Source organism: Podarcis raffonei, chromosome 13 (assembly GCF_027172205.1).
Source record: "Podarcis raffonei isolate rPodRaf1 chromosome 13, rPodRaf1.pri, whole genome shotgun sequence".
NCBI classification, from domain to species: Eukaryota; Metazoa; Chordata; class Lepidosauria; order Squamata; family Lacertidae; genus Podarcis; species Podarcis raffonei.
This window is the reverse complement of record NC_070614.1, coordinates 47,937,349-47,962,481: the sequence shown is the minus strand read 5'-3', so window position 1 is coordinate 47,962,481 and position 25,133 is coordinate 47,937,349. Positions and strand designations below refer to the sequence as shown.

The following is a 25,133-nucleotide window of genomic DNA, read 5'->3' as shown; positions in this document are numbered from 1 at the left end:
CCTAAAAGAAACAGGTGAGCAAACACACAAACTATAAAATGATTGAAACATCTGAAAACATCTCAATATAATTTCAGTACAGCTATAGACTGGGAAACAGCTCTCCTTAAGAGATTTGTTGGAAGAGGATAAAAGCTACAAAGCTAGGATGCTGTGGCTATTGGTGTTGCTGTCCCTGCAAATGCCTGTTGTATACAAAGCAGATAGTGTGCAGTGTCCAATGAAAAATCCTTTTCCTGTTCCTCATGAGTGGTACCAGCCAGGGGACGTCATCATTGGTGGGATTTCTTCTCAACTCTTTTATGTATTCTATGAAGTTTTCTTCAGAGAGCACCCTTCACAGAATCTTTTTGATGTTTCATAGTAAGAGTCTTCACCCTACCGACAAGTCTCTTTTCCTTTTTGTTGGTCATGTCCTTAGTACTGAAAGCTTGATGGTTGATACTGTACATTGAAATTTATAAACTCCTGAGCTAGATTTTGAATTGTACATTTCTGCTTCTTTTCTCTTTTTATTTTATTTTAATATATTTCATTTGGAATGGCATGGAAATAAAAGGGAATTTATTTAAATACATAGAACATAAAAAGTAAATGAATCAATAAAATACATTTAAAAATAATCATAACAATTTAATGCAAATATCCTGCAAACCACCTGACTGAATTTGTGGAACACTAGAACTCTGGATTAAAATGATCCAGAAATTTATTTTCCCAGAAATGCATGTGTTGCAGTAGAGTATACATAAAACACATTCATTGATCAAAATAACTCATGTCAGGACCTCATGCAAAAAAACCCCCACAAGAACCTAAAAAGAGGTGTTTACAGGAATTAGTATATTAGGAAAGTGTACATTGGACTGATGAGAAAATGTGAAGAACTAAATTTATGATTGGAAATATAAACTAAGATAAAACAAAATTGGAAGAATCACCCATAGGGAGCCACTGATCTTCAACACATCCATGTATACCAATCCACCCATTGAATTCAGTTGCGATAATACAATGTAAATGAGTAGAGCAAAAAAGATATTTATGAGTTAGAAAGCACTTCATGAGATATGTGAAGTATTCAGATACCTAAAGAGAAAGATGAGGGGAAAGGATTTTTTTTAATATAAAAAAATCAACTGAGCTGCAAAGGTTGAGAAAGGCATGAAAGGCATGCAGAACACATGAATGCCCTGATGAATCATACAGTTTCATCAACTGTGTGTTGTCTGTTAGCTTAGAAACATGAATGACAAATGGCATAAATTCATTTCAATAAAAATCATTTGAAACAAAGATGGTCAACATTATGGAATGTTGATTTTATGCATTGTAGTATTCACCTCTGGACTTGTATATTAATTAACTTCATTTGCAGCATGGTGACAAAATTCTACCAGCACATACTTGCCTTGGCATTTGCTGTGAAAGAGATCAATGAGAACCCCACAATCTTGCCCAATATCACTCTTGGGTTCCACATCTATGATAGCTATCATGATGCAAGGATGACCTATCGTAGCACCTTAGACCTGCTCTTCAAATCACAGAGATTTGTCCCCAACTATAAATGTGACACCCAGAAAAACCTCATGGCCATCGTTGGGGGACTTAGCTTTGATACATCCTTCCATATGAGAGACAACATAGACCTCTACAAGATTCCACAGGTAGGATCTCTGAAGAGCAGAAGCAGCATAATGACTTCCAAAGTGAATAGATTTCTGGTTTTTTTGTTGTTGTTTTTTGAGCCGAATATCCCCAAATACCTAATGGTTGGATTATACATTGAGAATTCACATAACCTTTTAAAAAAAAGTTTCATGTTGCCAGTTTGTTTTGTGGGTGATGCCTGAGAAAAATAATTATCTATGCCACCCCATAAAAAGATGGAATTATCTACAGGGTAATGTCTAGTGCCTCCATTTTATAGTTTTTGTCACATGATCTTTAAATATGCACTTCTTCACCCTTCACATGTTATATTTATATTTTAGCACCAACCCTACTCACTTGATTGTCATTCATTTGTTCATTTTATTTGTATGTTTCTTTTACACATAGACACACACACACACACACACAATGCTCAAAGTGGAATGCCAAAAAGGATCAGGGATGCATTTCAGACAAACAGTACAAAAGCAATTTTATAATGACATAACAAACCAATAAAAAACAAACAAAATTCATAGTAATACAGAAACATAATAGTGAATGTTATTGGCATCTGTCTTTCTCAAGAGATGATGGAGTGTGCATCTAGGGGTGAAGTCAAACCTCTGAAGAATAATTTTGTTATTTTGGCTGCACTAGCAACACTGAAGTGACCTCCCCAGGGAAGAAGCCTGGGCAGTGTGTATGGATGTCCAGTCCTACTCTGCTCAGACTAGAAGACCTCTCAGTCTTGCTGATGTGATCCAAAGGAAAATAAAGCAATATATTTGGCACCAGCTTGTCCACAGACGTTGCAAGAGGAAGAAGTACAAGACACCAATCAACTCGACTCCACATTTGTGAAGAGTTTACTCGTTAACCTTCCCTTCTCCTGAGGACATACCAAACAACCCTATTCCAATACACATGCAAAATTACTTAATATACAGAGTCCAATAGCAAAAATAAGAAGGGAGCTTCAAAATTTCATCTTTGTCCTGCATACAATTCTCCTTTGATGTTGCTCACATTCCCCTGCCTGAAGATGTTGTTTACGAGGCTTCCAAGGGAAAAGTGAAGGTAGCGCGAAACACCTGCCATGATGCTGCTCTTTTTTCTACTGGATGTTAAATTATTGTAAATATCCTAGCACCTGTTGTTGAAGGGCAGGCTGGAAATAAAATGACTATATTTATTATCATTATTATTGGTGTGCTTCCAAGTTTCAGAAAGTGTCTATACACAGTCCTTAAACATGAGAAGCATATTCCCAGAAAAGGTCTATTATGACTGATGAATGATTTTTTGAATTGTGAAAATATCTCAATAACTGTAGAAAATTAACTGAAGTCATTGCTCGTAATGTGTTTCAGTAATAACTGTGCATTTTTTATAGCTCACTTATGGCTCATTTCCCATTGAGGAGGAGAGTGAGGAAAGTCATATCTCTTCCTTCTACCGCATGGTTCCAAATGAAGCCCATCAATACATGGGAATTATCACCTTGCTTAAGCATTTTGGATGGATATGGGTTGGAATCTTTGTTGTGGATGATGAAAGTGGAGAAAATTTCTTGCAGACTATTGAACCATTGTTATCCAAAAATGGAATCTGTTCAGCCTCCACACAAAAGCTCCGAAAAGTAGCTCATTCTGATAACTTATCTGAAGTGTATGATTTATTATTAAGCAGTTACAAGGATGTCAAAGATGACAAAGCCCAAACATTTATCATCTATGGAGAATCTATGGCACTCGTATGGTTGACAACTATTTTCTTTATACAAGATCCTAAAAAAAATGATATTTCAGCAGTTACAAAAGTTTGGATCATAACAACACAGATTGATTTCATGTTGTTAGGGCCTCAAAGGGGTTGGCATCTTGGTCTATTCCAAGGTGCCATTTGCTTCACAATTCACTCAGAAGAGCTTCTAGGGTTCCATGACTTTCTTCAGGAAATAAAGCCTGATGGGATAAAAGAAAATGGTTTTCTGAAGGACTTCTGGGAGCAAGCATTTGACTGTGATTTTCCCAACCCCAGTGTGCCAATGGACACAAGTGAACAATGTTCTGAAGAGGAGAGCCTGGAGAGTCTTCCTGATCCACTCTTTGAAATGGACATGACTGGCCACAGCTATAGCATCTATAATGCTGTCCATGTGGTGGCTCATGCTTTACATGACATTTCTTTAAAGAGATCGAAACCCAGAGCAACGATGGGTCATAACACATTTGAACTTCAAGACCTGCAGCCTTGGCAGGTAATGTGCTGAAAATAAGTCTGCATTGTCATTTACAAAAACATCATATATATATATTCATGAACTGGTATTTAGCAATATATTATTTTACAAAGCTTTGTATATTCACGTTATGTTTTTTACATTCTGGCCTGAAAAGACACTTAGTCTTCAGTGCATAAGGTAGGTGTTTATCTTCTATAGAATACTATCTTCTAATACTAACAAACACTAATAGTAAGATGTGTGTTTCCGTATCTCGGCATTACATTAAAAATCTTCATTTCTCTCACCCCCCCCCCTTTTTTCTTTTAAACTTTCAATCAGCTCCACATTTATCTTCCTGGCATTTCCTTTAACAATTCAGCTGGAAAAACACTGTCCTTTACTACTAAAAAGGAAATAGGAGGTGGATTTGACATCATGAACATGGTCATATTCCCAAACAGGTCCTTCCTTCGAGTGAAAATTGGAGAGGTGGATGATACTGCTCCAGAAGGAATGAGATTCATCATTCATGAAGACATGATAATGTGGCATAAAGGTTTTAACCAGGTCAGCATCCTAACAGTATTTTGTTTGTTTCTTTCTTTGTTTGGGGGGGGGTGTCTGCTGTAACCTACAAATCTGTCTTGACAGAAGAGTTATTTTTTCTACACACCCTCTTTCTTTCTATTGAAAAATGTCATAGGAATAAAACTGCTGTCTGGCCAAATGAAAGCCTAAGCACAATACAAAATTGAAAACCTAAGTTATATTTTCTGTCATGCTATATGTGCCTCAGGCTCTTAAAGACCCAGAAAACTAGAACTTTGAAAGCCTAGTTGCAACACTGAATCATCAGCAATCAATGGTATATTTGTCGTAGATTAAACCTATATTTCAGGGATGGAGCAGAGAGTCCAGAATTACAACAGAGGTTTGGGGTAGATCACAGCTCAGAGGCACATGTGGGGGAAAGCTGAGAAATAATGGGAGAAGAGAAAGAAGAAGCAGAAGTGGGGAACAGCTGATGGACACAGTGTCTTTAGAAAGCATTCCAGACCTTCCCTCTCCCAGAACCTGGCGAGCATTGAAAGTAGGAGAGCAGAGAGCTCAGAGGGAGAGCACACACAGTGAAATCACATGAAGGGAGAAATCGAGGGAGAGGGGACTCACTTGGGGCAACACCATTATTCCAAGAGTCTTCTTTTCCAAGCCTCTCACTGTGAATGTTGAATAAAAAGCAGTTGGTAACTTTTCCATGTCTTATCCATTCCTGCTGACTTCACGTGGGGGTTGGGTGCTCTGCCACCTGACACTATGCATCATTTGAGGGATCTCAGGGAAATGAATTAGCGAGTCAGCACTGGGTTATCTCTGTTTCCATCGCATCAATCTCAATTGAAGAAATCATGCTCGATATGTGAAGTCCCCACTTCCAATCCTTTGCATGTCTAAATTGGATTGTTAAACATCAGAAACAACTTCTGATAATGTTAGAAAGCAAGAGGACTTGAAGGTCAGACTATGGATAAAGCTGCATCTTATGCAATAATTCATGTAAGAAATTCAGTAAAAGAAGGACTCTCCTCCTGGAAGAGAGGGGAGTGGTTGTGGGCGGGAACCCGAGCTCCACCTCTAGCGGGGGCGTTAGCCCCCTGCCTTCCCCTCACCTGGCTGGCGCCCACGCCCATTGGCAAGCACCCAAACAGGTGTCTCCGAGGGGGCGTGTACAGCAGCCTATATGCTGCGGCGCCAGCCTCTCCTCGGCCTCACTCTTCGCCGTCCCATCACGAGTCACCCACCCTCCACTCCCTTTAGCTCAGGGTCTTAGTTTTCCTTGGCCTTGCTATGGACCTTAGATTGGTCGCCCTGGTTGTCCGGGGGGCCTGGTAGGACTTTTTCCATTTGGCATTAGGCCTTTTGGTTTTTTCGCCTACCTCGTAGCAATCGTCACAACTTTCGTGGTATTGGTGGGTAGGTTAGGCATTGGAATAATGTGTTGTGGTGTCGAAGAGCTAGGTGTGGCCATCGCCTATGCCTTCAGTTTTTGGGTATTCCGTTAAAGGAATCTGGCGGTCGTGTATTAAGTCCGATGCCTGCTTGGCGGGAGGCCATGGCACGACCCTCGGTGACATCAGGGGAGAGCCTGTAGTTGGATTAGCATCAACAGGCTCCACCTACTGGTGAATAAAGCCCCCTTGTTTCTGACTCACCCCTCTCTGAGGGGGTGGAGTCAGTCCGCTGACGTAATCCAATGCCTAAGCCAATACCTTTTACTTGCTGTAATCAATAAAGTTGTGGCCTTCTCTTGCCCATTAACCTTATATCACGTGTCCTTGGGTATTTATTCCACTTTGGGGGAATCGGGTCCTCGAACCACAACTTCTTTTTACTCTCTAACCTGAAACCCCTTTCCTATTTATGGATAGGTGATGCCCATTTCTGTGTGCAATGAGCACTGCCCCCCTGGTCATCAGAAGAAAAGAAAGGAAGGTGAAAAATTTTGCTGCTATGATTGTGCTGCATGTCCAGAAGGCAAGATTTCAGACCAGAATGGTACATGGGAAGGAAATCATTTTTATTTTCATCACAAAGTATTGTCACTGATTCTGCCTAAGAACTAATTAAAAATGTTTACCATGCTGTGCATGTAAGAAAGCTATCCTAATATTCCTTGTGCAATGCTATCTGTATGGATTTGGCAGTAAGCCTCAATGAAGACCAAATGATTTAGTCGACCATATACTTTAAGATATCAAAAAAGGTAGAAATATGAAAATAGTTTAAGCAAGACTATTATAACCTCAGCAGTCAAGTGATAATGATGATAGAACTGATGATGGTGATGACTAATTCAATCTGCTCAGATGTGAGATCTAAACTTGATTATATGCCGCAGGTTCTGGATCTGATAGCTGTTTCACCCCAGTTCCCTCTGCAACAGATGCCGCATTAAGGGGGAGGGTTTGCCCCATTCCATAACAGCACAAATAATATTTGAGAGTCAAGGATAAGTCTTTGGCATATATGCTGAGAAAATAAAATTAAGGTACTTAACAGAACTTTTTGCAATTGATGGATGAGAAGATAAATTAGGTTATGGAATAAGAACACAGAATCTAATTTACAAAAGGATAATTTAGAAACCCTAGTGAAATCGTAACATCCTGGATGAGTAAGGGTAAGACTGGTAACCATGCAATGAGCATCCCAAAGATAAAACCAATTAGATCCCCAAAGATGGGATAGTTATACTGCATTTCCTTTGAAAAATACAAATATATATTACATAATTGTATATTACATAATTGCCAATTCTCTTAAATCCTCGGTGGTCAGAAAAACACTATATTATTGAAACTTACCAAACCTTCACCCACTAACAAAAACATTCTTCATAAGACAATAGTAGTATACTTTATTTTTGCATCGCATCGTTTTCAGAATGGTATGTGATTGGGTCATATAAGATGCATAATTTCAAAGATACGGGAATATCTTCAGTGTGATGCAGAAGTCAGTAAATTTTGTTGTAGGTGTGAACTGATTAGTTCAAAATTTTAAAAGAGGGTGTGAACTCTAACACATATCAAAAAGTTAAGGTTCCTTTAATTCCAAGTTTGCTAAATTTTAATGTGGGAAGAAGTCTGGCCAATATAGGTTTCAACAGTGAGAGTGGTCCCTACTCGCAAATCAGTAATCAATTGTAACAAAAACTAATCCATTCAGAAGTACGTATTCTGACAAGGATTACAAACTCAAAAAGACATTACAAACTCAAACAGAGGCTACAAACTCGAACTCATAAGGATATGTATAACACAATAATAACAGGAATAGAGATAAGTTCATGTAAGTCCATAGTCAGATTCGACATGAAGGTCTTGGTTTGAATCATTGAGCAGAAGTCAGAAGTCAATTATGGATCAGAAACCAGGACACGGCACTGTTTCGATGTATTCACCTTCATCAGCTGGAAGTATCAAACATTTTTCTTGGTATATTTAATAACAAGAACTCCAACTTATTTAAAATTTTAATGTGGTGCATTGGTTTACGGTAAAATAATGAATTATATAATTAGCTGTGGAGTCTCATCCATTATCTCTTCAACCATCCGAAATTGGTGCAGCAGCAGGAATATTTGGGAGATATTGGTACGGATAATAATAATATTGAGCCTGGTGTACTATCAAAATACAATGTTACATTACCATCTACTCACTAGGAATTAGCAAGTGTATATGGAAGGCAAAAAAGGCTTATGAATTGTCTGGAATTTGACCTATTTCTGTACTTCAGATCTGGATGACTGTTTCAGATGCCCAGAAGATCAATATCCAAACAAAAAGAGAAACCAATGCATCTCCAAAACTCTGAGCTTTCTTTCCTATGAAGAACCTTTTGGGATCAGCTTAGCTTTCGTTGCTATTTCTTTTTCTCTTCTCACAACTCTAGTGTTAGGCACTTTTGTGAAGCACAAAGATACCCCCATTGTCAAAGCCAACAACCGAGCCCTCACCTACACTCTCCTGGTCTCCCTTCTGCTCTGCTTCCTCTCTTCTTTGCTGTTTATCGGCAAACCTGGGAAAGTGACTTGCCTTTTCAGGCAACCTGCTTTTGGCATGATCTTCTCTGTGGCTGTTTCTTGCATGCTGGCCAAAACAATCACTGTAGTTGTAGCTTTCATGGCCACCAAGCCAGGCTCTAGCATGAGGAAGTGGGTAGGGCAAAGACTGGCCTACTCTGTTGTAGTTTCCTGTTCTTTTATTCAATCTCTTGTTTGTACTTTGTGGTTGATGACATCTCCCCCATTCCCCGATTTAGATATGCACTCTGTGACCACAGAAATCATTATGCAATGTAATGAAGGGTCTGTGACCCTGTTTTACTGTGTCCTGGGCTACATGGGCCTCCTGGCCATTGCCAGTTTCATTGTGGCATTTCTGGCCCGCAGATTACCTGACAGTTTTAATGAAGCCAAATTCATTACCTTCAGCATGTTGCTGTTTTGCAGTGTTTGGCTTTCTTTTGTTCCAACTTATCTGAGCACCAAAGGGAAATACATGGTAGTGGTGGAGATCATCTCCATCTTGGCCTCCAGTGCTGGGTTATTGGGCTGCATCTTTGCTCCAAAATGCTACATCATTGTATTGAGGCCTGAGTTGAACAACAGAGAGCAACTAATAAGAAGAAAGAATTAAAAAGGAACTTAGGGATTTTCCTTCATTGTCTTCTATATGTGAAATGGAATTGTTTAAGACCAAGGCCATTTTACCTACATCCTCCGCTAAAGATTCTACTGTTATTCCAATGCCAAACCAACACTTTCTGCATGTGAACCTATATTCCAGGGACAGTCCCAGAATTACAGAAGATATCCCAGTTTCTGATGTGATCCCGGGATATCCCAGTTTTCCTTAGGATGTCCCTATTTTCATGGGAGTAATGTTGGAATGTATGGAACAGGTTTTTCTTATATTCATCACAGAAATATTGAAGGGTATAATATAACTTAGAAGAAACCCAGTGCAGGGCTACACAGCTTGGGGGGGGTGAAGTATAGGTGTATTGAGGTAGCTCTGATTTGGTGGGAAAAAACCACACAACTGAGGGAAAAGAGGCGTGAAGAGAGGGAATTGTACATATTAGGAAGATGCATTAGTAAAGCACTTGAATCACAGGGAATACACATACTGCATCAGAGTAGAATGCAGTCCGTTTCTATATGATCGTACCTACCACACCCTTATATTTTCGGGAAAGTTATAATGATGTTATTATTGGATTGTAATTGAAAACTAATAAAAATATTATTATTAAAAAATGATAATCCAAAGGCTTATTTTCCTTCTGCTAGGGTTTCAGCAACTCAGCAAACAGTAGTCCGGCACCATGGTGTACTTTATTGCAATGCAATCTAATTTTACACTAGCTTCTTGTGTATCTGATTGACCTGTAAGACCCTTTGCCTTGATGGCACAAGTGTATTCTGCTCTGAATTCATTCATGCTCTTGAGAAATAGGAGCTGCCATTGCTTTGGTAAAACTGGAGTTTAGCAGCTGCCAGCGGATGAGGCCAGAAATTGAAATTTTTGTTTTCTCCATTTTTACACTTTTACTGCAGATTTGGTCCTGCCTATGCTTCAATCAAAGATAAAAGCCAGTAGGTCTTCTCCAAAGAGCCAGTTAGGGAAGAGCTACATTATCATGTACTCTGAGCATTTAAATGAAGAAATCAGGGAGACTTTTCAAATTTATATTGTCTTTCCCCATTTATTATTGCTGAAAATAAACTTTACTGGTTAGGGAACTTTTGAGTTGGTCACTCTTGGAGAGGGAGAAAATTTGTTGGTTTCTCCAATGAAATGAGGGGTTTTCGGGCTGACCTGCCTAGCACTCCTGTTAAGGCTCTTGCCTCATAGTGTAATGGTGGGATTTACAGAGCCATTGCATCAATGGATTCTAAGTACCCTCAACATCACCGTGGAGCAGTATTATTCCTGAAACTAACAATAGTCTCACCATGCACATTTATTTTGGGATTTGTTCTGGGTTGAGTAGTATTGGCGTCAACCCAGGACAGGTTAGCCTCATACCCCCCACAGGCCATATTGGGGGTGGATTTAGCTGTGGTCAGTGCTACTAAATATATTTCAGCACTGTAGAATTTGTGCTGTGGGGTGCTGCAGAGGACCATTTTCCTAGTTTCCCTTGTGCTCATTTTATGATGTGGTCTATGACATTTGAGCATTAGGAAATGTGGGGCAAGGTGTCATAAGAAAACTGATTGTAGTCAGCTCTGTTTTGCTGTAACATCTAAATCATGAAATTTAGAAATCCCTGCTTTGCAGTAACATAGTTCATGCTTCTACCGTAACTTTCCAGTTTGCTTTCTTGGAAAAATTCCACTTTTGGGGCCACTAAGGGGCAGAGGCAATATGTAATCAGATTTGGATAAACAAATCAAACCCAACATGTTGTTTACAAAAAGTGTGACTCTGAGGCAAAATACTCAGAAGATTATTATCTCTTCCAGTAATTTTCCAAATAATTATATGTGGTTCACTTGGCCAAATCTTAAGAGACTTTCTGTTTGCACCTGAAAAGAGTCAAGACTTTAATGAGTCTTGACAGTCTTATCTATACATCAAGGCATGGATTTCTCAGGCTTTGATTCTAATATGCAGCTGACAATTCACTCTTTGAGATTTATCACTATTTTTATTTCCATTGTCAGGCATCATCCAATGCTGCCGATTCATCCTATAAGAAACCAGGACAGCAAACACAGAAAGTATAAAGCAACTGAAACATCCGAAAACATCTAAAAACGATTTAAGTACAGCTATAGACCTGGAAACATCTCTGCTTAAGAGATTTGTTGGGAGGGGAGAAAAGCTACACTACTAGGATGTTTCGGCTATTGGTGTTGCTGTTCCTGCAAATGCCTGTCATGCGCAGAGCAGATAGTATCTGGTGTCCTATGAAATACCCTTTTCCTGTTCCTCATGAGTGGTACCAGCAAGGGGACTTCATCATTGGTGGGATTTCTTCTCAAGTCGGTTATTTATTCCATGAAGTTTTCTTCACAGAACACCCTTCACAGAATCTGTTTGATGTTTCATAGTAAGAGTTGCTTCCCTTCCGACAAGTCTCTTTACTTTCTTGTGGTGTCCTTAAGATTGAAAGCTTAGTGGTTGAGACTGTACATTGACATATATAAGCTACTGAGCTAGATTTTGAATTGTACATTCTGCTTCTTTTATTTGTTATATTGTATTTAATATATTTTATTTTATTTGGAATGGCATAGAAATGAAAGGAAATTCATTAAAATACTTAGAACATAAAAAGTAAATGAGTCAATAAAATACAATTAAAAATAATAGTTATGTGCTGTGAACTAATTGACTGAATTGATGGTTCCCTTGAACCCTGGATTAAAATGCTCCAGAAAAACAATGTTTCTGGAAATATGTTACACTTAAGTGTACATAAAACACATGTATTAATCAAAATACTTCATATCAGAGAATGTAGCAAAAATAAAAATACAACAACCTCAAAAGAGGTATTTACAGGAATCAGTATATTAGGAAAGTGTGCAGTGGACTGATGTGAAAATGTGAACAACTGAATCTAGGATTGGAACTATAAACCAAGATAAAAAGAAATTGGATGAATCACCCATAGGGAGACACTGAACTTCAAAACATGTATGTTCAGAGAAACATCCACTCAGAGAAAAGTCCCATTGAATTCAGTTGAGGTTATACACGGTAAATGAGTATAGCAAAAAGGTGTTTATCAGTTAGAATGCACTTCATGAGATATGAGAAGTATTCAGATACCTAAAGAGAAGCATGAGGGGAAATGTTTTTCGTAATCTTTTTTCAACTAGAGGAAAGTTTGAGAAAGGGATGAAAGGTGGGTGTGTCAAAGAACCACACACAACACAGATGCCCTGATGTTCATCAACTGTGTGTTGTCTGTTAGCTTAGAAACATGAATGGCAAATGGCATAACTTCATTTCAATAAAAACCATTCGAGACAAAGATGGTCAAAATTCTGAAATGTTGATTTTATGTATTGTAGAATTTCCCTCTCGAATTGTATATTAATTGATTTCATTTGCAGCATGGTGACAAAATTCTACCAGCACATACTTGCCTTGACATTTGCTGTGAAAGAGATCAATGAGAACCCCACAATCTTGTCCAATATCACTCTTGGGTTCCACATCTATGATAGCTATCATGATGCAAGGATGACATATCGTAGCACCTTAGACCTGCTCTTCAAATCACAGAGATTTGTCCCCAACTATAAATGTGACACCCAGAAAAACCTCATAGCCATCGTTGGGGGACTTAGCTCTGATACCTCCTTCCATATGAGAGACAACATAGGCCTCTACAAGATTCCGCAGGTAGGATTTCTGAAGAGCAGAAGCAGCTTCATGACTTTCAAGAGGAATAGACTCCTGCTATTCTTTGTGGAGCTGAATTTTGGCACTTTCTACTGAATTTATAAAACAGATATATTAAATATGTAACAAGTAGGATTAATATACAGTGGGAAGAAAGGGCTAGCACAAGATGCCTAGCAGTTAGTTCCAGCATTGAAAAACTGAGAGAGCTGTGCAATGAACAAACTGCAAATGAAAAAGAATATTTCAAAATCATTCTCAGAGGTAAATAACATGGAAAAGTGACCAAGTTGGTAGAAAACAGCGTCTTTATTATTTCAAAATCCCTCTCCACAAGAACAATAATTTGAATGATGCTGTTTGTGATATTATTGCCTTCCATTAGAAGCAAATATCTGTTTTTCAATGACCAAAGTCCTGCTACTCTTCCTCCTTCCCTCTTGACCCTGGCTATTTTGCCTTGTATTTTCCAACTCTACAATTCTGTGATTTGGACTAATGGTCATTATTAGTCCATTAAATAGAAACTTCCTCCCCAAGTGCCCCATGGTCAGATTATACAATTAGAATTCACATAAACTTTTTTTTAAAAAAATGTTGTATGTTGCGTGGACAGGCGGAGTCCCCAGATCCCCCGCGGTCCCCCCGTCATGCGGAATAACGACTCGAGACAACGTGCTATGGGATTAAATTGGCCACAACTTTATTGAATTTCAAATGTGGGTAGACCTTGGCTCAGGCATTGGGCGTTCTCCCTCCCCAGTCCCCAGCCGGGTACCTAGGGAGCATCAGGGTTATCCAGTGTGTGTGGGGGGGATGGGCCGGCTCTGGAGAACATATGTTCAAGCAGAGACAGCCGCCCCCGTTACGCCGCCGCAGGGGAGAGCAATGACAACCTTTCGGCGCACGGCCAAAGCCTCCCTTCAGAAACCCCTTTAACGGGGAACCCTGGTATCGCCACCGCAAAGAGGAAGATGGACTAAAGGATTCCGCCCAAGGCCTGATACTGCCAAAGTTGTGACGTTTTGCTATGGGAAAGGCGAAACCTGCCAATGCAGGGAAATTCCTTTCCGGCCCTTTAACAGCGACCTTACGTAGCAGCGCCCGCATACCTGTGAAGAAAAGTTAACCTGCGAAACCTGTGAAGAAAAGTTAACCTTCAAAATAAGACATTAACTGAGGGTGGGTAGGGTGGGAGAAGCTCTGGAGCCAAGTGAGGATTCCCAGGTAAGATCCTCCCTCTATTGTGTGGGCAGGTAATCCCTCCCCTACCTGGACTGGTCTCCTTGGCAACGCTTCCCCCAGGTGGGATTGGGCAAATGACTGAGGTAGGCGGAGACCCCACGTATCCCACCTGAGGGAAGGCAAGGCCAAGCCTAAGTTATTGGAGCCGCTCCAGATCCAGGGGCTGCACGCATCCACGCAAAGGGCGCCCCCCGTTTTTAAGCGGGGAGCGGTCATTGCCAGTTTGTTTGGTGGGTGGTGCCTGAGAAAAGTCATTAACTGTGCCAGCCCATAAAAGGATGGAATTATCTACAGCATAATGTCTAGTGCCTTCATGTCATGTCATATTTACATTTTATCACCAACCTTACTCTCTTGATTGTCATTCATTCATTTATTTTATTTGTACTTTGTTTTTACAGCGAGAGAGAGATACATACAAAGCTCCGAGTGGAATGCCACAAAGGAGCAGGGATGCATTTCAAATAAACGCTACAAAAGCAGTTTTATAATGACATAACAAACCAATAAAATGGTTCTATCACTATTATTGATGTGATTCTAAGCTTCAGAAAGTGTTTATAAGCAATCTAAGTAGGCATATTCCCAGAAAAGGTCTATTACGATTGATGAAAGGTTTCTGTGAATCCTGAACATATCTCAATAACTGTAGAAAATTAACTGAAGTCATTGCACATAATGTGTTTCAGTAATATTGGTGCATTTTTTGTAGCTCATTTATGGCTCATTTCCCACTGAGGAGGAGACTGAGGAAAGTCATATCTCTTCATTCTACCGCATGGTTCCAAATGAAGCCCATCAATACATGGGAATTATCAGCTTGCTTAAGCATTTTGGATGGATATGGGTTGGACTTTTTGTTGTGGATGATGAAAGTGGAGAAAATTTCTTGCAGACTATGGAACCATTGCTTTCCAAAAATGGAATCTGTTCAGCCTCCACACAAAAGCTCCGAAAAGTAGCTCATTCTGATAACTTATCTGAAGTGTATGATTTATTATTAAGCAGTTACAAGGATGTCAAAGATGACAAAGCCCAAACATTTATCATCTATGGAGAATCTTTGACACTCATGTGGCTGACAGCTATTTTCTTTTTTCTACAAGATCTTCAAAAGAGTGACACTATACAACAATCTAAAAGAAATGATATTTCATCATCAAAAGTTTGGATCATAACAACACAGATTGATTTCATGTTGACAGGGCTTCAAAGGAATTGGGATTTTCATCTCTTCCAAGGCGCCATTTGTTTCACAATTCACTCCAAAGAGCTTCTTGGGTTCCATGATTTTCTTCAGCGCATAAAACCTGATGGGATAAAAGAAAATGGTTTTCTGAAGGACTTCTGGGAGCAAGCGTTTGACTGTGATTTTCCAAACCCCAATGGGTCAATGGACACAAGTGAGCAATGTACAAGAGAGGAGAGACTGGAGAGTCTTCCTGATCCACTCTTTGAAATGGGCATGACTGGCCACAGCTACAGTATCTATAATGCTGTCCATGTGGTGGCTCATGCTTTACATGACATTTCTTTAAAGAGATCCAAGCCCAGAGCAAGGATGGGTCATAAAACATTTGAACTTCAAGATCTGCAGCCTTGGCAGGTAGTGTGCTGGTAATAAGTCCATATTGTAAATTTTGGGGGGGGGGGGTAAAATAAAATGTGTTAACTGGTACTCCACATTTTATTTATATTTTTTTACAAAGCTTTGTATATTTACGTTATGTATTGCTCATTCTGACCTGGAAAGACATGGTGTTGTCGATGTATAATGTAGGTTTTTATCTTCTATGTAAAATAGTTGATTTTTCACTTTTGGTCTTTCTTAGATAATGCTAACAAACACTAATAGTAAAATGTGTGTCACTATATCATGACATTAAATTCACAATTTTCATTCCCTCCGCCCTTGTTTTTTAATCTTTCAATCAGCTCCACCCTTTCCTTCATGGCATTTCCTTTAACAATTCAGCTGGAGAAACACTATCCTTTACTGCTAAAAGGGAAATAGGAGGTGGATTTGACATCATGAACATGGTCATATTCCCAAACAGGTCCTTCCGTCGAGTCAAAGTTGGAGAGGTGGATGATACTGCTCCAGAAGGAAAGAAGTTCATTGTTCATGAGGATATGATAACATGGAACCCAGGTTTTAACCAGGTCTGCAATCTAACAGTGGTTTGTTTGTTTGTTTGTTTGTTTGTTTGTTTGTTTGTTTTGTGGGTCTGCTGCAAGCTACAAATGTGTTCTGATATAAATTTTTGGTTTCTTATGTAAACCCTCTATCTTTCTATTCAAAACATCACAGGAATAATATTGCTATCTAGCAAAATGAAACCCTAGGCACAACAATGAATTGAAAAACAAAGTTATATTTTCTGCCATGTTACATATGCATCAGGTTCTGAAAGAGACAGATAACTAGCACATTGAAAGATTAGTTGTAACACTGAACCATCAGCAATCAATGGTTATACTAATTGTAGATTAAACCTATGGCTCATCTGAGAGATGTCAATCAAATGTATTAGCGAGCCAGCATTGGGTTATATCTTTTTTCCTTGTATAAATCTCAATTGAATAAATCTTGCTTGACAAGTGAAGTCCCCACTTCCAATTCTTTGCATCTCTAAGTTGCATTGGTAAACATCAGAAAGAACTTTTGATAATGTTAGAAAGGAAGCGGACTTGAAGGTCAGACTACAGATAAAGCTGCATCTTATGCAATAATTCATTTCATAAGAAATTCAGTAAGAGAACTTTTTTTTAGTCTCCAACCTGAAACTGCTTTTCTGTGTATGGATAGGTGACTCCTATTTCTCGTTGCAATGATCACTGCTTCCCTGGTCATCAGAAGAAAAGGAAGGAAGGAGAAAAATTTTGCTGTTATGATTGTGCTGCATGTCCAGAAGGCAAAATTTCAGACCAGAATGGTACATGAGAAAGAAAACATTTTTATTTCTAACAAAGTATTGTTATTCTTCTGCCTAAGAGCAAATTAGATACAGTCATACTTCGTGTTGTGAACGTGATCCGTGCGGGAGGCATGTTCACAACCCACAGTGTCCGTAGCCTGAAGCGCCATGTCTGTGCACATGTGTGACGCAATTTGGTGCTTCTGTTCATGCACATGAGGTCATTTAGTGCTTCGCATGCGCGAATGCCAAAATCCAGAAGTAACCCATTCTGGTACTTATGGGTTTGTTGCGGTCCACAACCCGAAAATGAGCAACCCACAGTCTTCGTAACCAGAGCTATGTCTGTATGTTTATTTGCCATGCTGTGCATGTAAATAAGCTATCCTGCTTGGTATGAATTGCAAATATATGTCTGCTGACTTCCAGTACTTGGAGAAGCTAATATTCCTTCAATGCTATCTGTATGGATTTGGCAGTAAGCCTCAATGAAGACCAAATGAGTTAGTTGACCATATACAGTGGTATCTCGGGTTAAGTACTTAATTCGTTCCGGAGGTCCGTTCTTAACCTAAAACTGTTCTTAGCCTGAAGCACCACTTTAGCTAATGGGGCCCCCTGCTGTCGCTGTGCTGCCGGAGCCCGATTTCTGTTCTTATCCTGAAGCAAATTTCTTAACCTGAAGCACTATTTCTGGGTTTGCGGAATGTGTAACCTGAAGCATATGTAACCTGAAGTGTATGTAACCCGAGGTACCACTGTACTTTAAGAGATCCAAAAAAGTAGAAATATGAAAATAGTTTAAGCAAGACTATTATAACCTCAGCAGTCAAGTGATAATGATGATGGAAATGATGATGGTGATGATTAATTCAATCTGTTCAGATGTGAGATATAAACTTGATTATATGTCCCAGGTTCTGGGTCACATAGCTGTTTCACCTCAGTTCCTTCTGCAACAGATGCCACATTAAGGGGGAGGGTTTGCCCCATTATATATCAGCACAAATAATATTTAAGAGTCAAGGATAAGTCTTTGGCATATATGCTGAGAAAATAAAATTAATGTACTTAATAGAACTTTTTGCAATTGATGGATGAGAAGATAAATTAGGTTATGGAATAAGAACACAAAATCTAACTTACAAAAGGATAATCTAGAAACCCTAGTAGAATTGTAACTTCCTGAATCAGTCAGGGTAAGACTGGTAACCATGCAATGAGCATCCCAAAGAGTACACCAATTAGATCCCCAAAGATGGGATATTACGTTTCCTTTGAAAAATACAAATGTATATTGCATAATTGTCAATTCTCTTAAATCCTCGATGGTCAGAGAAACACTATATTGTTGTAACTTACCAAACCTCCACCCACTAGCAAAAACCGTTTTTCATCAGACGATAGTGGTATACTTTATTTTTGCATCACATCTTTTTCAGAATGGTATGTGGTTAGTTCATATCATATATCATATAAGATGCATAATTTCACAGATACGGGAATATCTGTCAGTGTGATGCAGGAGTCAGTAAATTTTGTGGTAGGTGTGAATTGATTAATTCAAAATTTTAAAAGAGTGCTGTGAACTCTAACACATAAGGATATCAAAAAGTTAAGATTCCTTTAATTTCAAGTTTGCTAAATTTTAATGTGGTGCATTGGTTTATGGTAAAATAATGAATTATATAATTAGCTGTGGAGTCTCATCCATTATCTCTTCACCATCCAAAATTGGTGCAGCAGCAGGAATATTTGGCACATATTGGTACTGATAATAATAATATTGAGCCTGGTGTACTATCAAAATACAATGTTACATTACCATCTACTCACTAAGAATTAGCAAGTGTATATGGAAGGCAAAAAAAGCTTATGAATTGTCTTTGGAATTTGACCTATTTCTGTACTTCAGATCTGGATGACTGTTTCAGATGCCCAGAAGATCAATATCCAAACAAGAAGAGAAACCAATGCATCCTCAAAACTCTGAGCTTTCTTTCCTATGAAGAAACTTTTGGGATCAGCTTAGCTTCCGTAGCTCTTTCTTTTTCCCTTCTCACAACTCTGGTGTTAGGCACTTTTGTGAAGCACAAAGATACTCCCATAGTCAAAGCCAACAACCGAGCCCTCACCTACGCTCTCCTGGTCTCCCTTCTGCTCTGCTTCCTCTCTTCTTTGCTATTTATTGGCAAACCTGGGAAAGTGACCTGTCTTCTCAGGCAACCGGCTTTTGGCATGATCTTCTCTGTGGCTATTTCTTGCATGTTGGCCAAAACGATCACTGTAGTTGTAGCTTTCATGGCCACCAAGCCAGGCTCTAGCATGAGGAAGTGGGTAGGGAAAAGACTGGCCTACTCTGTTGTAGTTTCCTGTTCTTTTATTCAATCTAATGTTTGTGTTCTGTGGTTGATGACATCTCCCCCATTCCCCGATTTAGATATGCACTCTGTAACCACAGAAATCATTGTGCAATGTAATGAAGGGTCTGTGACCCTGTTTTACTGTGTCCTGGGCTACATGGGCCTCCTGGCCATTGCCAGCTTCATTGTGGCATTTCTGGCCCGCAGATTACCTGACAGTTTTAATGAAGCCAAATTCATTACCTTCAACATGTTGCTGTTTTGCAGTGTTTGGCTTTCTTTTGTTCCAACTTACATGAGCACCAAAGGGAAATACATGGTAGTGGTGGAGATCATCTCCATCTTGGCCTCCAGTGCTGGGTTATTGGGCTGCATCTTTGCACCAAAATGCTACATCATTGTATTGAGGCCCAAGCTGAACAACAGAGAGCAACTAATAAGAAGAAAGAATTAAAAAGGAACCTTTAATGTCTTCTATATGTGAAGTGGAATTGTTTAAGACCAAGGCCATTTTACCTACATCCTCCGCTAGAGATTCTACTGTTATTCCAATGCCAAACCAACACTTTCTGCATGTGAACCTATATTCCAGGAACAGTCCCAGATTTACAGAAGATATCCCAATTTCTGATGTGATCCCGGGATATCCCAGTTTTCCTTAGGATGTCCCTATTTTCATGGGAGAAATGATGGAGGGTATGGAACAATGATTTTCTTATTTTCATCACAGAAATGTTAGAGGGTATGATTTAACTTAGAAGAAGACTAGTGCAGGACTGCACAACCTAGAGGGGGGTGGTAGTACAGGTGACCTGAGGTAGCTCTGAGTTGGTGCCAGAAAACCACACAAGTAAGGGGAAAGGGTGTGACAAGGGGGAATTGTACATGTTAGGAAAATGTGTTAGTAAAGCACTTGAAAGATAATGCAATGCAATGCGCAGGGACTACACATATTATATCAGAGTAGAATGCAGTCCGTTTCCATATGATTGCACCTACCACACCAGTATAAAAGCTTATTTTTGTTAATTTTATGAAGCTATTATTGTACTGTAATTGATGTTGTAATTGAAAACTAATAAAAATTATCATTATAAAAATAGTAATAAAACCTTATTTTCCTTCTGCTATGGTTTGGACAGCTCAACAAACAGTAGTCCCGCTCCATAGTGTACTTTATCGCAATGTAATCTAATTTTACACTAGCTTCTTGCGTATCTGATTGGCCTGTAAGACCCTTCACCTTGATGACGTGTATTCTGCTCTGAAATCATTCATACACTTGAGAAATGGAGCAAACAGCACGCAGACCTAGTGGTGGAAGGAAAAAATCCTTAAATAAGAGACACGGGGGAATGATTAATGGACTTCAATGTCTGTACACTAATGCGCAAAGCATGGGAAATAAACAAGATGAGCTTGAGCTCTTGGTACAGCAAACTAAATATGACATAATAGGAATCACTGAAACCTGGTGGGATAAGTCCCACGATTGGAATGTAATAATGGAGGGATACAATCTATTTCAGAGAAACAGACCAGACAAGAAAGGAGGAGGAGTGGCGTTATATGTCAGGGATGTGTATACCTGTGAAGAGATCCAAGATTTAGAACCTCAAAGCCAAAGTGAGAGCATTTGGGTCAAAATTAAGGGAGAGAAGAATAACAGTGACCTCATTGTGGGAGTTTACTATAGATCCCCAAGCCAAACGGAGGACATAGATGATGCCTTCCTGGAACAGATGGCCAAGCATGCAAAAGGAAGGGAGATAGTAGTAATGGAGGACTTAAATTACCCGGATATTTGTTGGATATCAAACTCAGCCAAGAGCATAAGGTCAAACAGATTCCTCACTGGCCTTGCAGACAACTTCATTGTCCAGAAAGTGGGAGAAGCAACAAGAGGAACAGCCATTTTAGATCTGGTCCTAACCAATGTTGATGACCTGGTTAGTGGGGTAGAAGTGGAAGGATCATTAGGCGCGAGTGATCATGCTCTTCTGAAGTTTACTATACAGCGGAAAGGAGCAGCCAAGCATACTAGGACTCAATTTCTTGACTTTAAGAAAGCCGACTTCATAAAACTTAGGGAAGTGCTGGGTGAGATCCCATGGACAGTAATACTAAAAGGAAAGGGAGTTCATGATGGCTGGGAGTTTGTTAAGAGGGAGATAGTAAAAGCACAACTTCAGGCAATACCAATGAGATGGAAACATGGAAGGTGCCTAAAGAAGCCAGGGTGGCTATCTAAAGAACTTTTAACTGAGTTAAGATTAAAAAAGGATGTGTACAAAAAATGGAAAAGGGGGGAAACCACCAAAGAGGAATTCAAACAAATAGCCAGCATGTGTAGACACAAAGTCAGAAAAGCTAAAGCACAGAATGAACTCAGGCTTGCTAGAGAGGTTAAAAGCAACAAAAAAGGCTTTTATGGGTATGTTCGTAGCAAAAGGAAGAACAAAGAAACAGTGGGGTCACTCAGAGGAGAAGATGGTGAAATGCAAACAGGGGACACAGAAAGGGCTGAACTCCTCAATGCCTTCTTTGCCTCAGTCTTCTCCGACAAAGAAAACAATGCCCGACCTGAAGAATTTGGAGCAAATGATTCAGCAAAGGAAACACAGCCCAGAATAACTAAGGAGATAGTACAAGAATACTTGGCTAGTCTAGATGTATTCAAGTCTCCAGGGCCAGATGAACTACATCCAAGAGTATTAAAAGAACTGGCAGATGTGATCTCAGAACCACTGGCAGTCATCTTTGAGAATTCCTGGAGAACAGGCGAAGTCCCAGCAGACTGGAGGAGGGCAAATGTTGTCCCTATTTTCAAAAAGGGGAAAAGAGAGGACCCAAATAATTACCGCCCAGTCAGTCTGACATCAATACCAGGGAAGATTCTGGAGCAGATCATTAAGCAAACAGTCTGTGAGCACCTAGAAAGGAATGCTGTGATCACCAATAGTCAGCATGGATTTCTGAAAAATAAGTCATATCAGACTAACCTGATCTCGTTTTTTGACAGAATTACAAGCCTGGTAGATGAAGGGAATGCAGTGGATGTAGCCTACCTTGATTTCAGGAAGGCATTTGACAAGGTGCCCCATGATATTCTTGTAAAGAAGCTGGTAAAATGCGGTCTTGACTATGCTACCACTCAGTGGATTTGTAACTGGCTGACTGACCGAACCCAAAGGGTGCTCATCAATGGTTCCTCTTCATCCTGGAGAAGAGTGACTAGTGGGGTGCCACAGGGTTCTGTCTTGGGCCCAGTCTTATTCAACATCTTTATCAACGACTTGGATGATGGACTCAAGGGCATCCTGATCAAATTTGCAGATGACACCAAACTGGGAGGGGTGGCTAACACCCCAGAGGACAGGATCACACTTCAAAACAACCTTGACAGATTAGAGAACTGGGTCAAAACAAACAAGATGAATTTTAACAGGGAGAAATGTAAAGTATTGCACTTGGGCAAAAAAAATGAGAGGCATAAATACAAGATGGGTGACACCTGGCTTGAGAGCACTACATGTGAAAAGGATCTAGGAGTCTTGGTTGACCACAAACTTGACATGAGCCAACAGTGTGACGCGGCAGCTAAAAAAGCCAATGCAATTCTGGGCTGCATCAATAGGAGTATAGCATCTAGATCAAGGGAAGTAATAGTGCCACTGTATTCTGCTCTGGTCAGACCTCACCTGGAGTACTGTGTCCAGTTCTGGGCACCACAGTTCAAGAAGGACATTGACAAACTGGGACGTGTCCAGAGGAGGGCAACCAAAATGGTCAAAGGCCTGGAAACGATGCCTTATGAGGAACGGCTAAGGGAGCTGGGCATGTTTAGCCTGGAGAAGAGGAGGTTAAGGGGTGATATGATAGCCATGTTCAAATATATAAAAGGATGTCACATAGAGGAGGGAGAAAGGTTGTTTTCTGCTGCTCCAGAGAAGCGGACACGGAGCAATGGATCCAAACTACAAGAAAGAAGATTCCACCTAAACATTAGGAAGAACTTCCTGACAGTAAGAGCTGTTCGACAGTGGAATTTGCTGCCAAGGAGTGTGGTGGAGTCTCCTTCTTTGGAGGTCTTTAAGCAGAGGCTTGACAACCATATGTCAGGAGTGCTCTGATGGTGTTTCCTGCTTGGCAGGGGGTTGGACTCGATGGCCCTTGTGGTCTCTTCCAACTCTATGATTCTATGATTCTATGATTCTATGATTCTATGCCATTGCTTTGGTAAAACTGGGGTTTGGCAGCCGCCATTGGATGAGGCCAGAAATTGAATCCTGGTTTTTGTTTTCCTCATTTTTTCCATCTTTATGTACTGCAGATTTCATCCTGCCTATGCTTCAATCAAAAATAAAAGCCAGGAGGCCTTATCCAATAAGCCAGTTAGGGAAGAGCTGGATTGTCATGCAATCTGAGCATTTAAAAGAAGAAATCAGGATTTCCCACCCCAAAAAATTATATTGTCTCTCCCCTCCTCCCCATTTATTATTGCTGCTAATACTCTTCAATGGCTGGGGAACCATTGAGTTGGTCACTTGTAGAGTGAGAGAATTTGATGGATTCCCCAAAGAAATGAGGGATTTTCTGGCTGATCTGCATAGCTCTCCTGTTAAGGCTCTTGTTTCACTGTGTAATGGTGGTATTTACAGAGACATTGAATCAATGGATTCTAAGTACCCTCAACATTGCTGTCGAGCAGTATTATTCCTGAAACTAACAATAGCCTCACCAGGCACAATTATTTTGGGATTTGTTCTGGGTTGAATAAGCAAGAATAAGCAAGTGTATGTGGAAGGCAAAGAAAGCACATTAATTGTCTTTGGAATTTGACCTATTTCTGTACTTCAGATCTGGATGACTGTTTCAGATGCCCAGAAGATCAATATGCAAACAAGAAGAGAAACCAATGCATCTCCAAAACTATGAGCTTTCTTTCCTATGAAGAACCTTTTGGGATCAGCTTAGCTTCCATTGCTCTTTCTTTTTCTCTCCTCACAACTCTGGTGTTAGGCACTTTTGTGAAGCACAAAGATACTCCCATAGTCAAAGCCAACAACCAAGCCCTCACCTACGCTCTCCTGGTCTCTCTTCTGCTCTGCTTCCTCTCTTTTTTGCTATTTATTGGCAAACCTTGGAAAGTGACTTGCCTTTTCAGGCAACCTGCTTTTGGCATGGTCTTCTCTGTGGCTATTTCTTGCATGTTGGCCAAAACGATCCTTGTAGTTGTAGCTTTCATGGCCACCAAGCCAGGCTCTAGCATGAGGAAGTGGGTAGGGCAAAGACTGGCCTACTCTGTTGTAGTTTCTTGTTCTTTTATTCAATCTAATGTTTGTGTTCTGTGGTTGATGACATCTCCCCCATTCCCCGATTTAGATATGCACTCTGTGACCACAGAAATCATTGTGCAATGGGTCTGTGATCCTGTTTTACTGTGTCCTGGGCTACATGGGCCTCCTGGCCATTGCCAGCTTCATTGTGACATTTCTTGCCCGCAGATTACCTGACAGTTTTAATGAAGCCAAATTCATTACCTTCAGCATGTTGCTGTTTTGCAGTGTTTGGCTTTCTTTTGTTCCAACCTACCTGAGCACCAAAGGGAAATACATGGTGGCGGTGGAGATCATCTCCATCTTGGCCTCCAGTGCTGGGTTATTGGGCTGCATCTTTCCTCCAAGATGCTACATTATTGCCCTGAACCACAGAGAGCAACTAATAAAGAGAAAGAATTAAATAGAACCTTAAGGATTTTCCTTCATTGTATTCTATACTTGAAGTGGTA

At 40.0% G+C, this 25,133-nt stretch overlaps 1 protein-coding gene across 1 annotated transcript; it reads left to right on the top strand.

Moving 5' to 3' along the window:
- Nucleotides 1-1,379: 1,379 nt before the first annotated feature.
- LOC128399186 (vomeronasal type-2 receptor 26-like) lies at nucleotides 1,380-9,087 on the top strand. The gene is made up of 5 exons (XM_053360435.1): nucleotides 1,380-1,670; nucleotides 3,053-3,919; nucleotides 4,226-4,453; nucleotides 6,313-6,439; nucleotides 8,186-9,087. The coding sequence occupies exons 1-5, from the start codon at nucleotides 1,380-1,382 to the stop codon at nucleotides 9,085-9,087; spliced, it is 2,415 nt and encodes an 804-aa protein (XP_053216410.1).
- Nucleotides 9,088-25,133: the final 16,046 nt, after the last annotated feature.

What these genes read in the sequence shown, in the direction of transcription:
- LOC128399186 (XM_053360435.1), top strand. Translation starts at nt 1,380, where the DNA reads ATGGTGACAAAATTCTACCAGCACATACTTGCCTTGGCATTTGCTGTG. An exon ending in ACCTCTACAAGATTCCACAG is followed by an intron (nt 1,671 to 3,052) that starts GTAGGATCTCTG and finishes CATTTTTTATAG; the next exon opens with CTCACTTATGGCTCATTTCC. An exon ending in CAAGATTTCAGACCAGAATG is followed by an intron (nt 6,440 to 8,185) that starts GTACATGGGAAG and finishes TCTGTACTTCAG; the next exon opens with ATCTGGATGACTGTTTCAGA.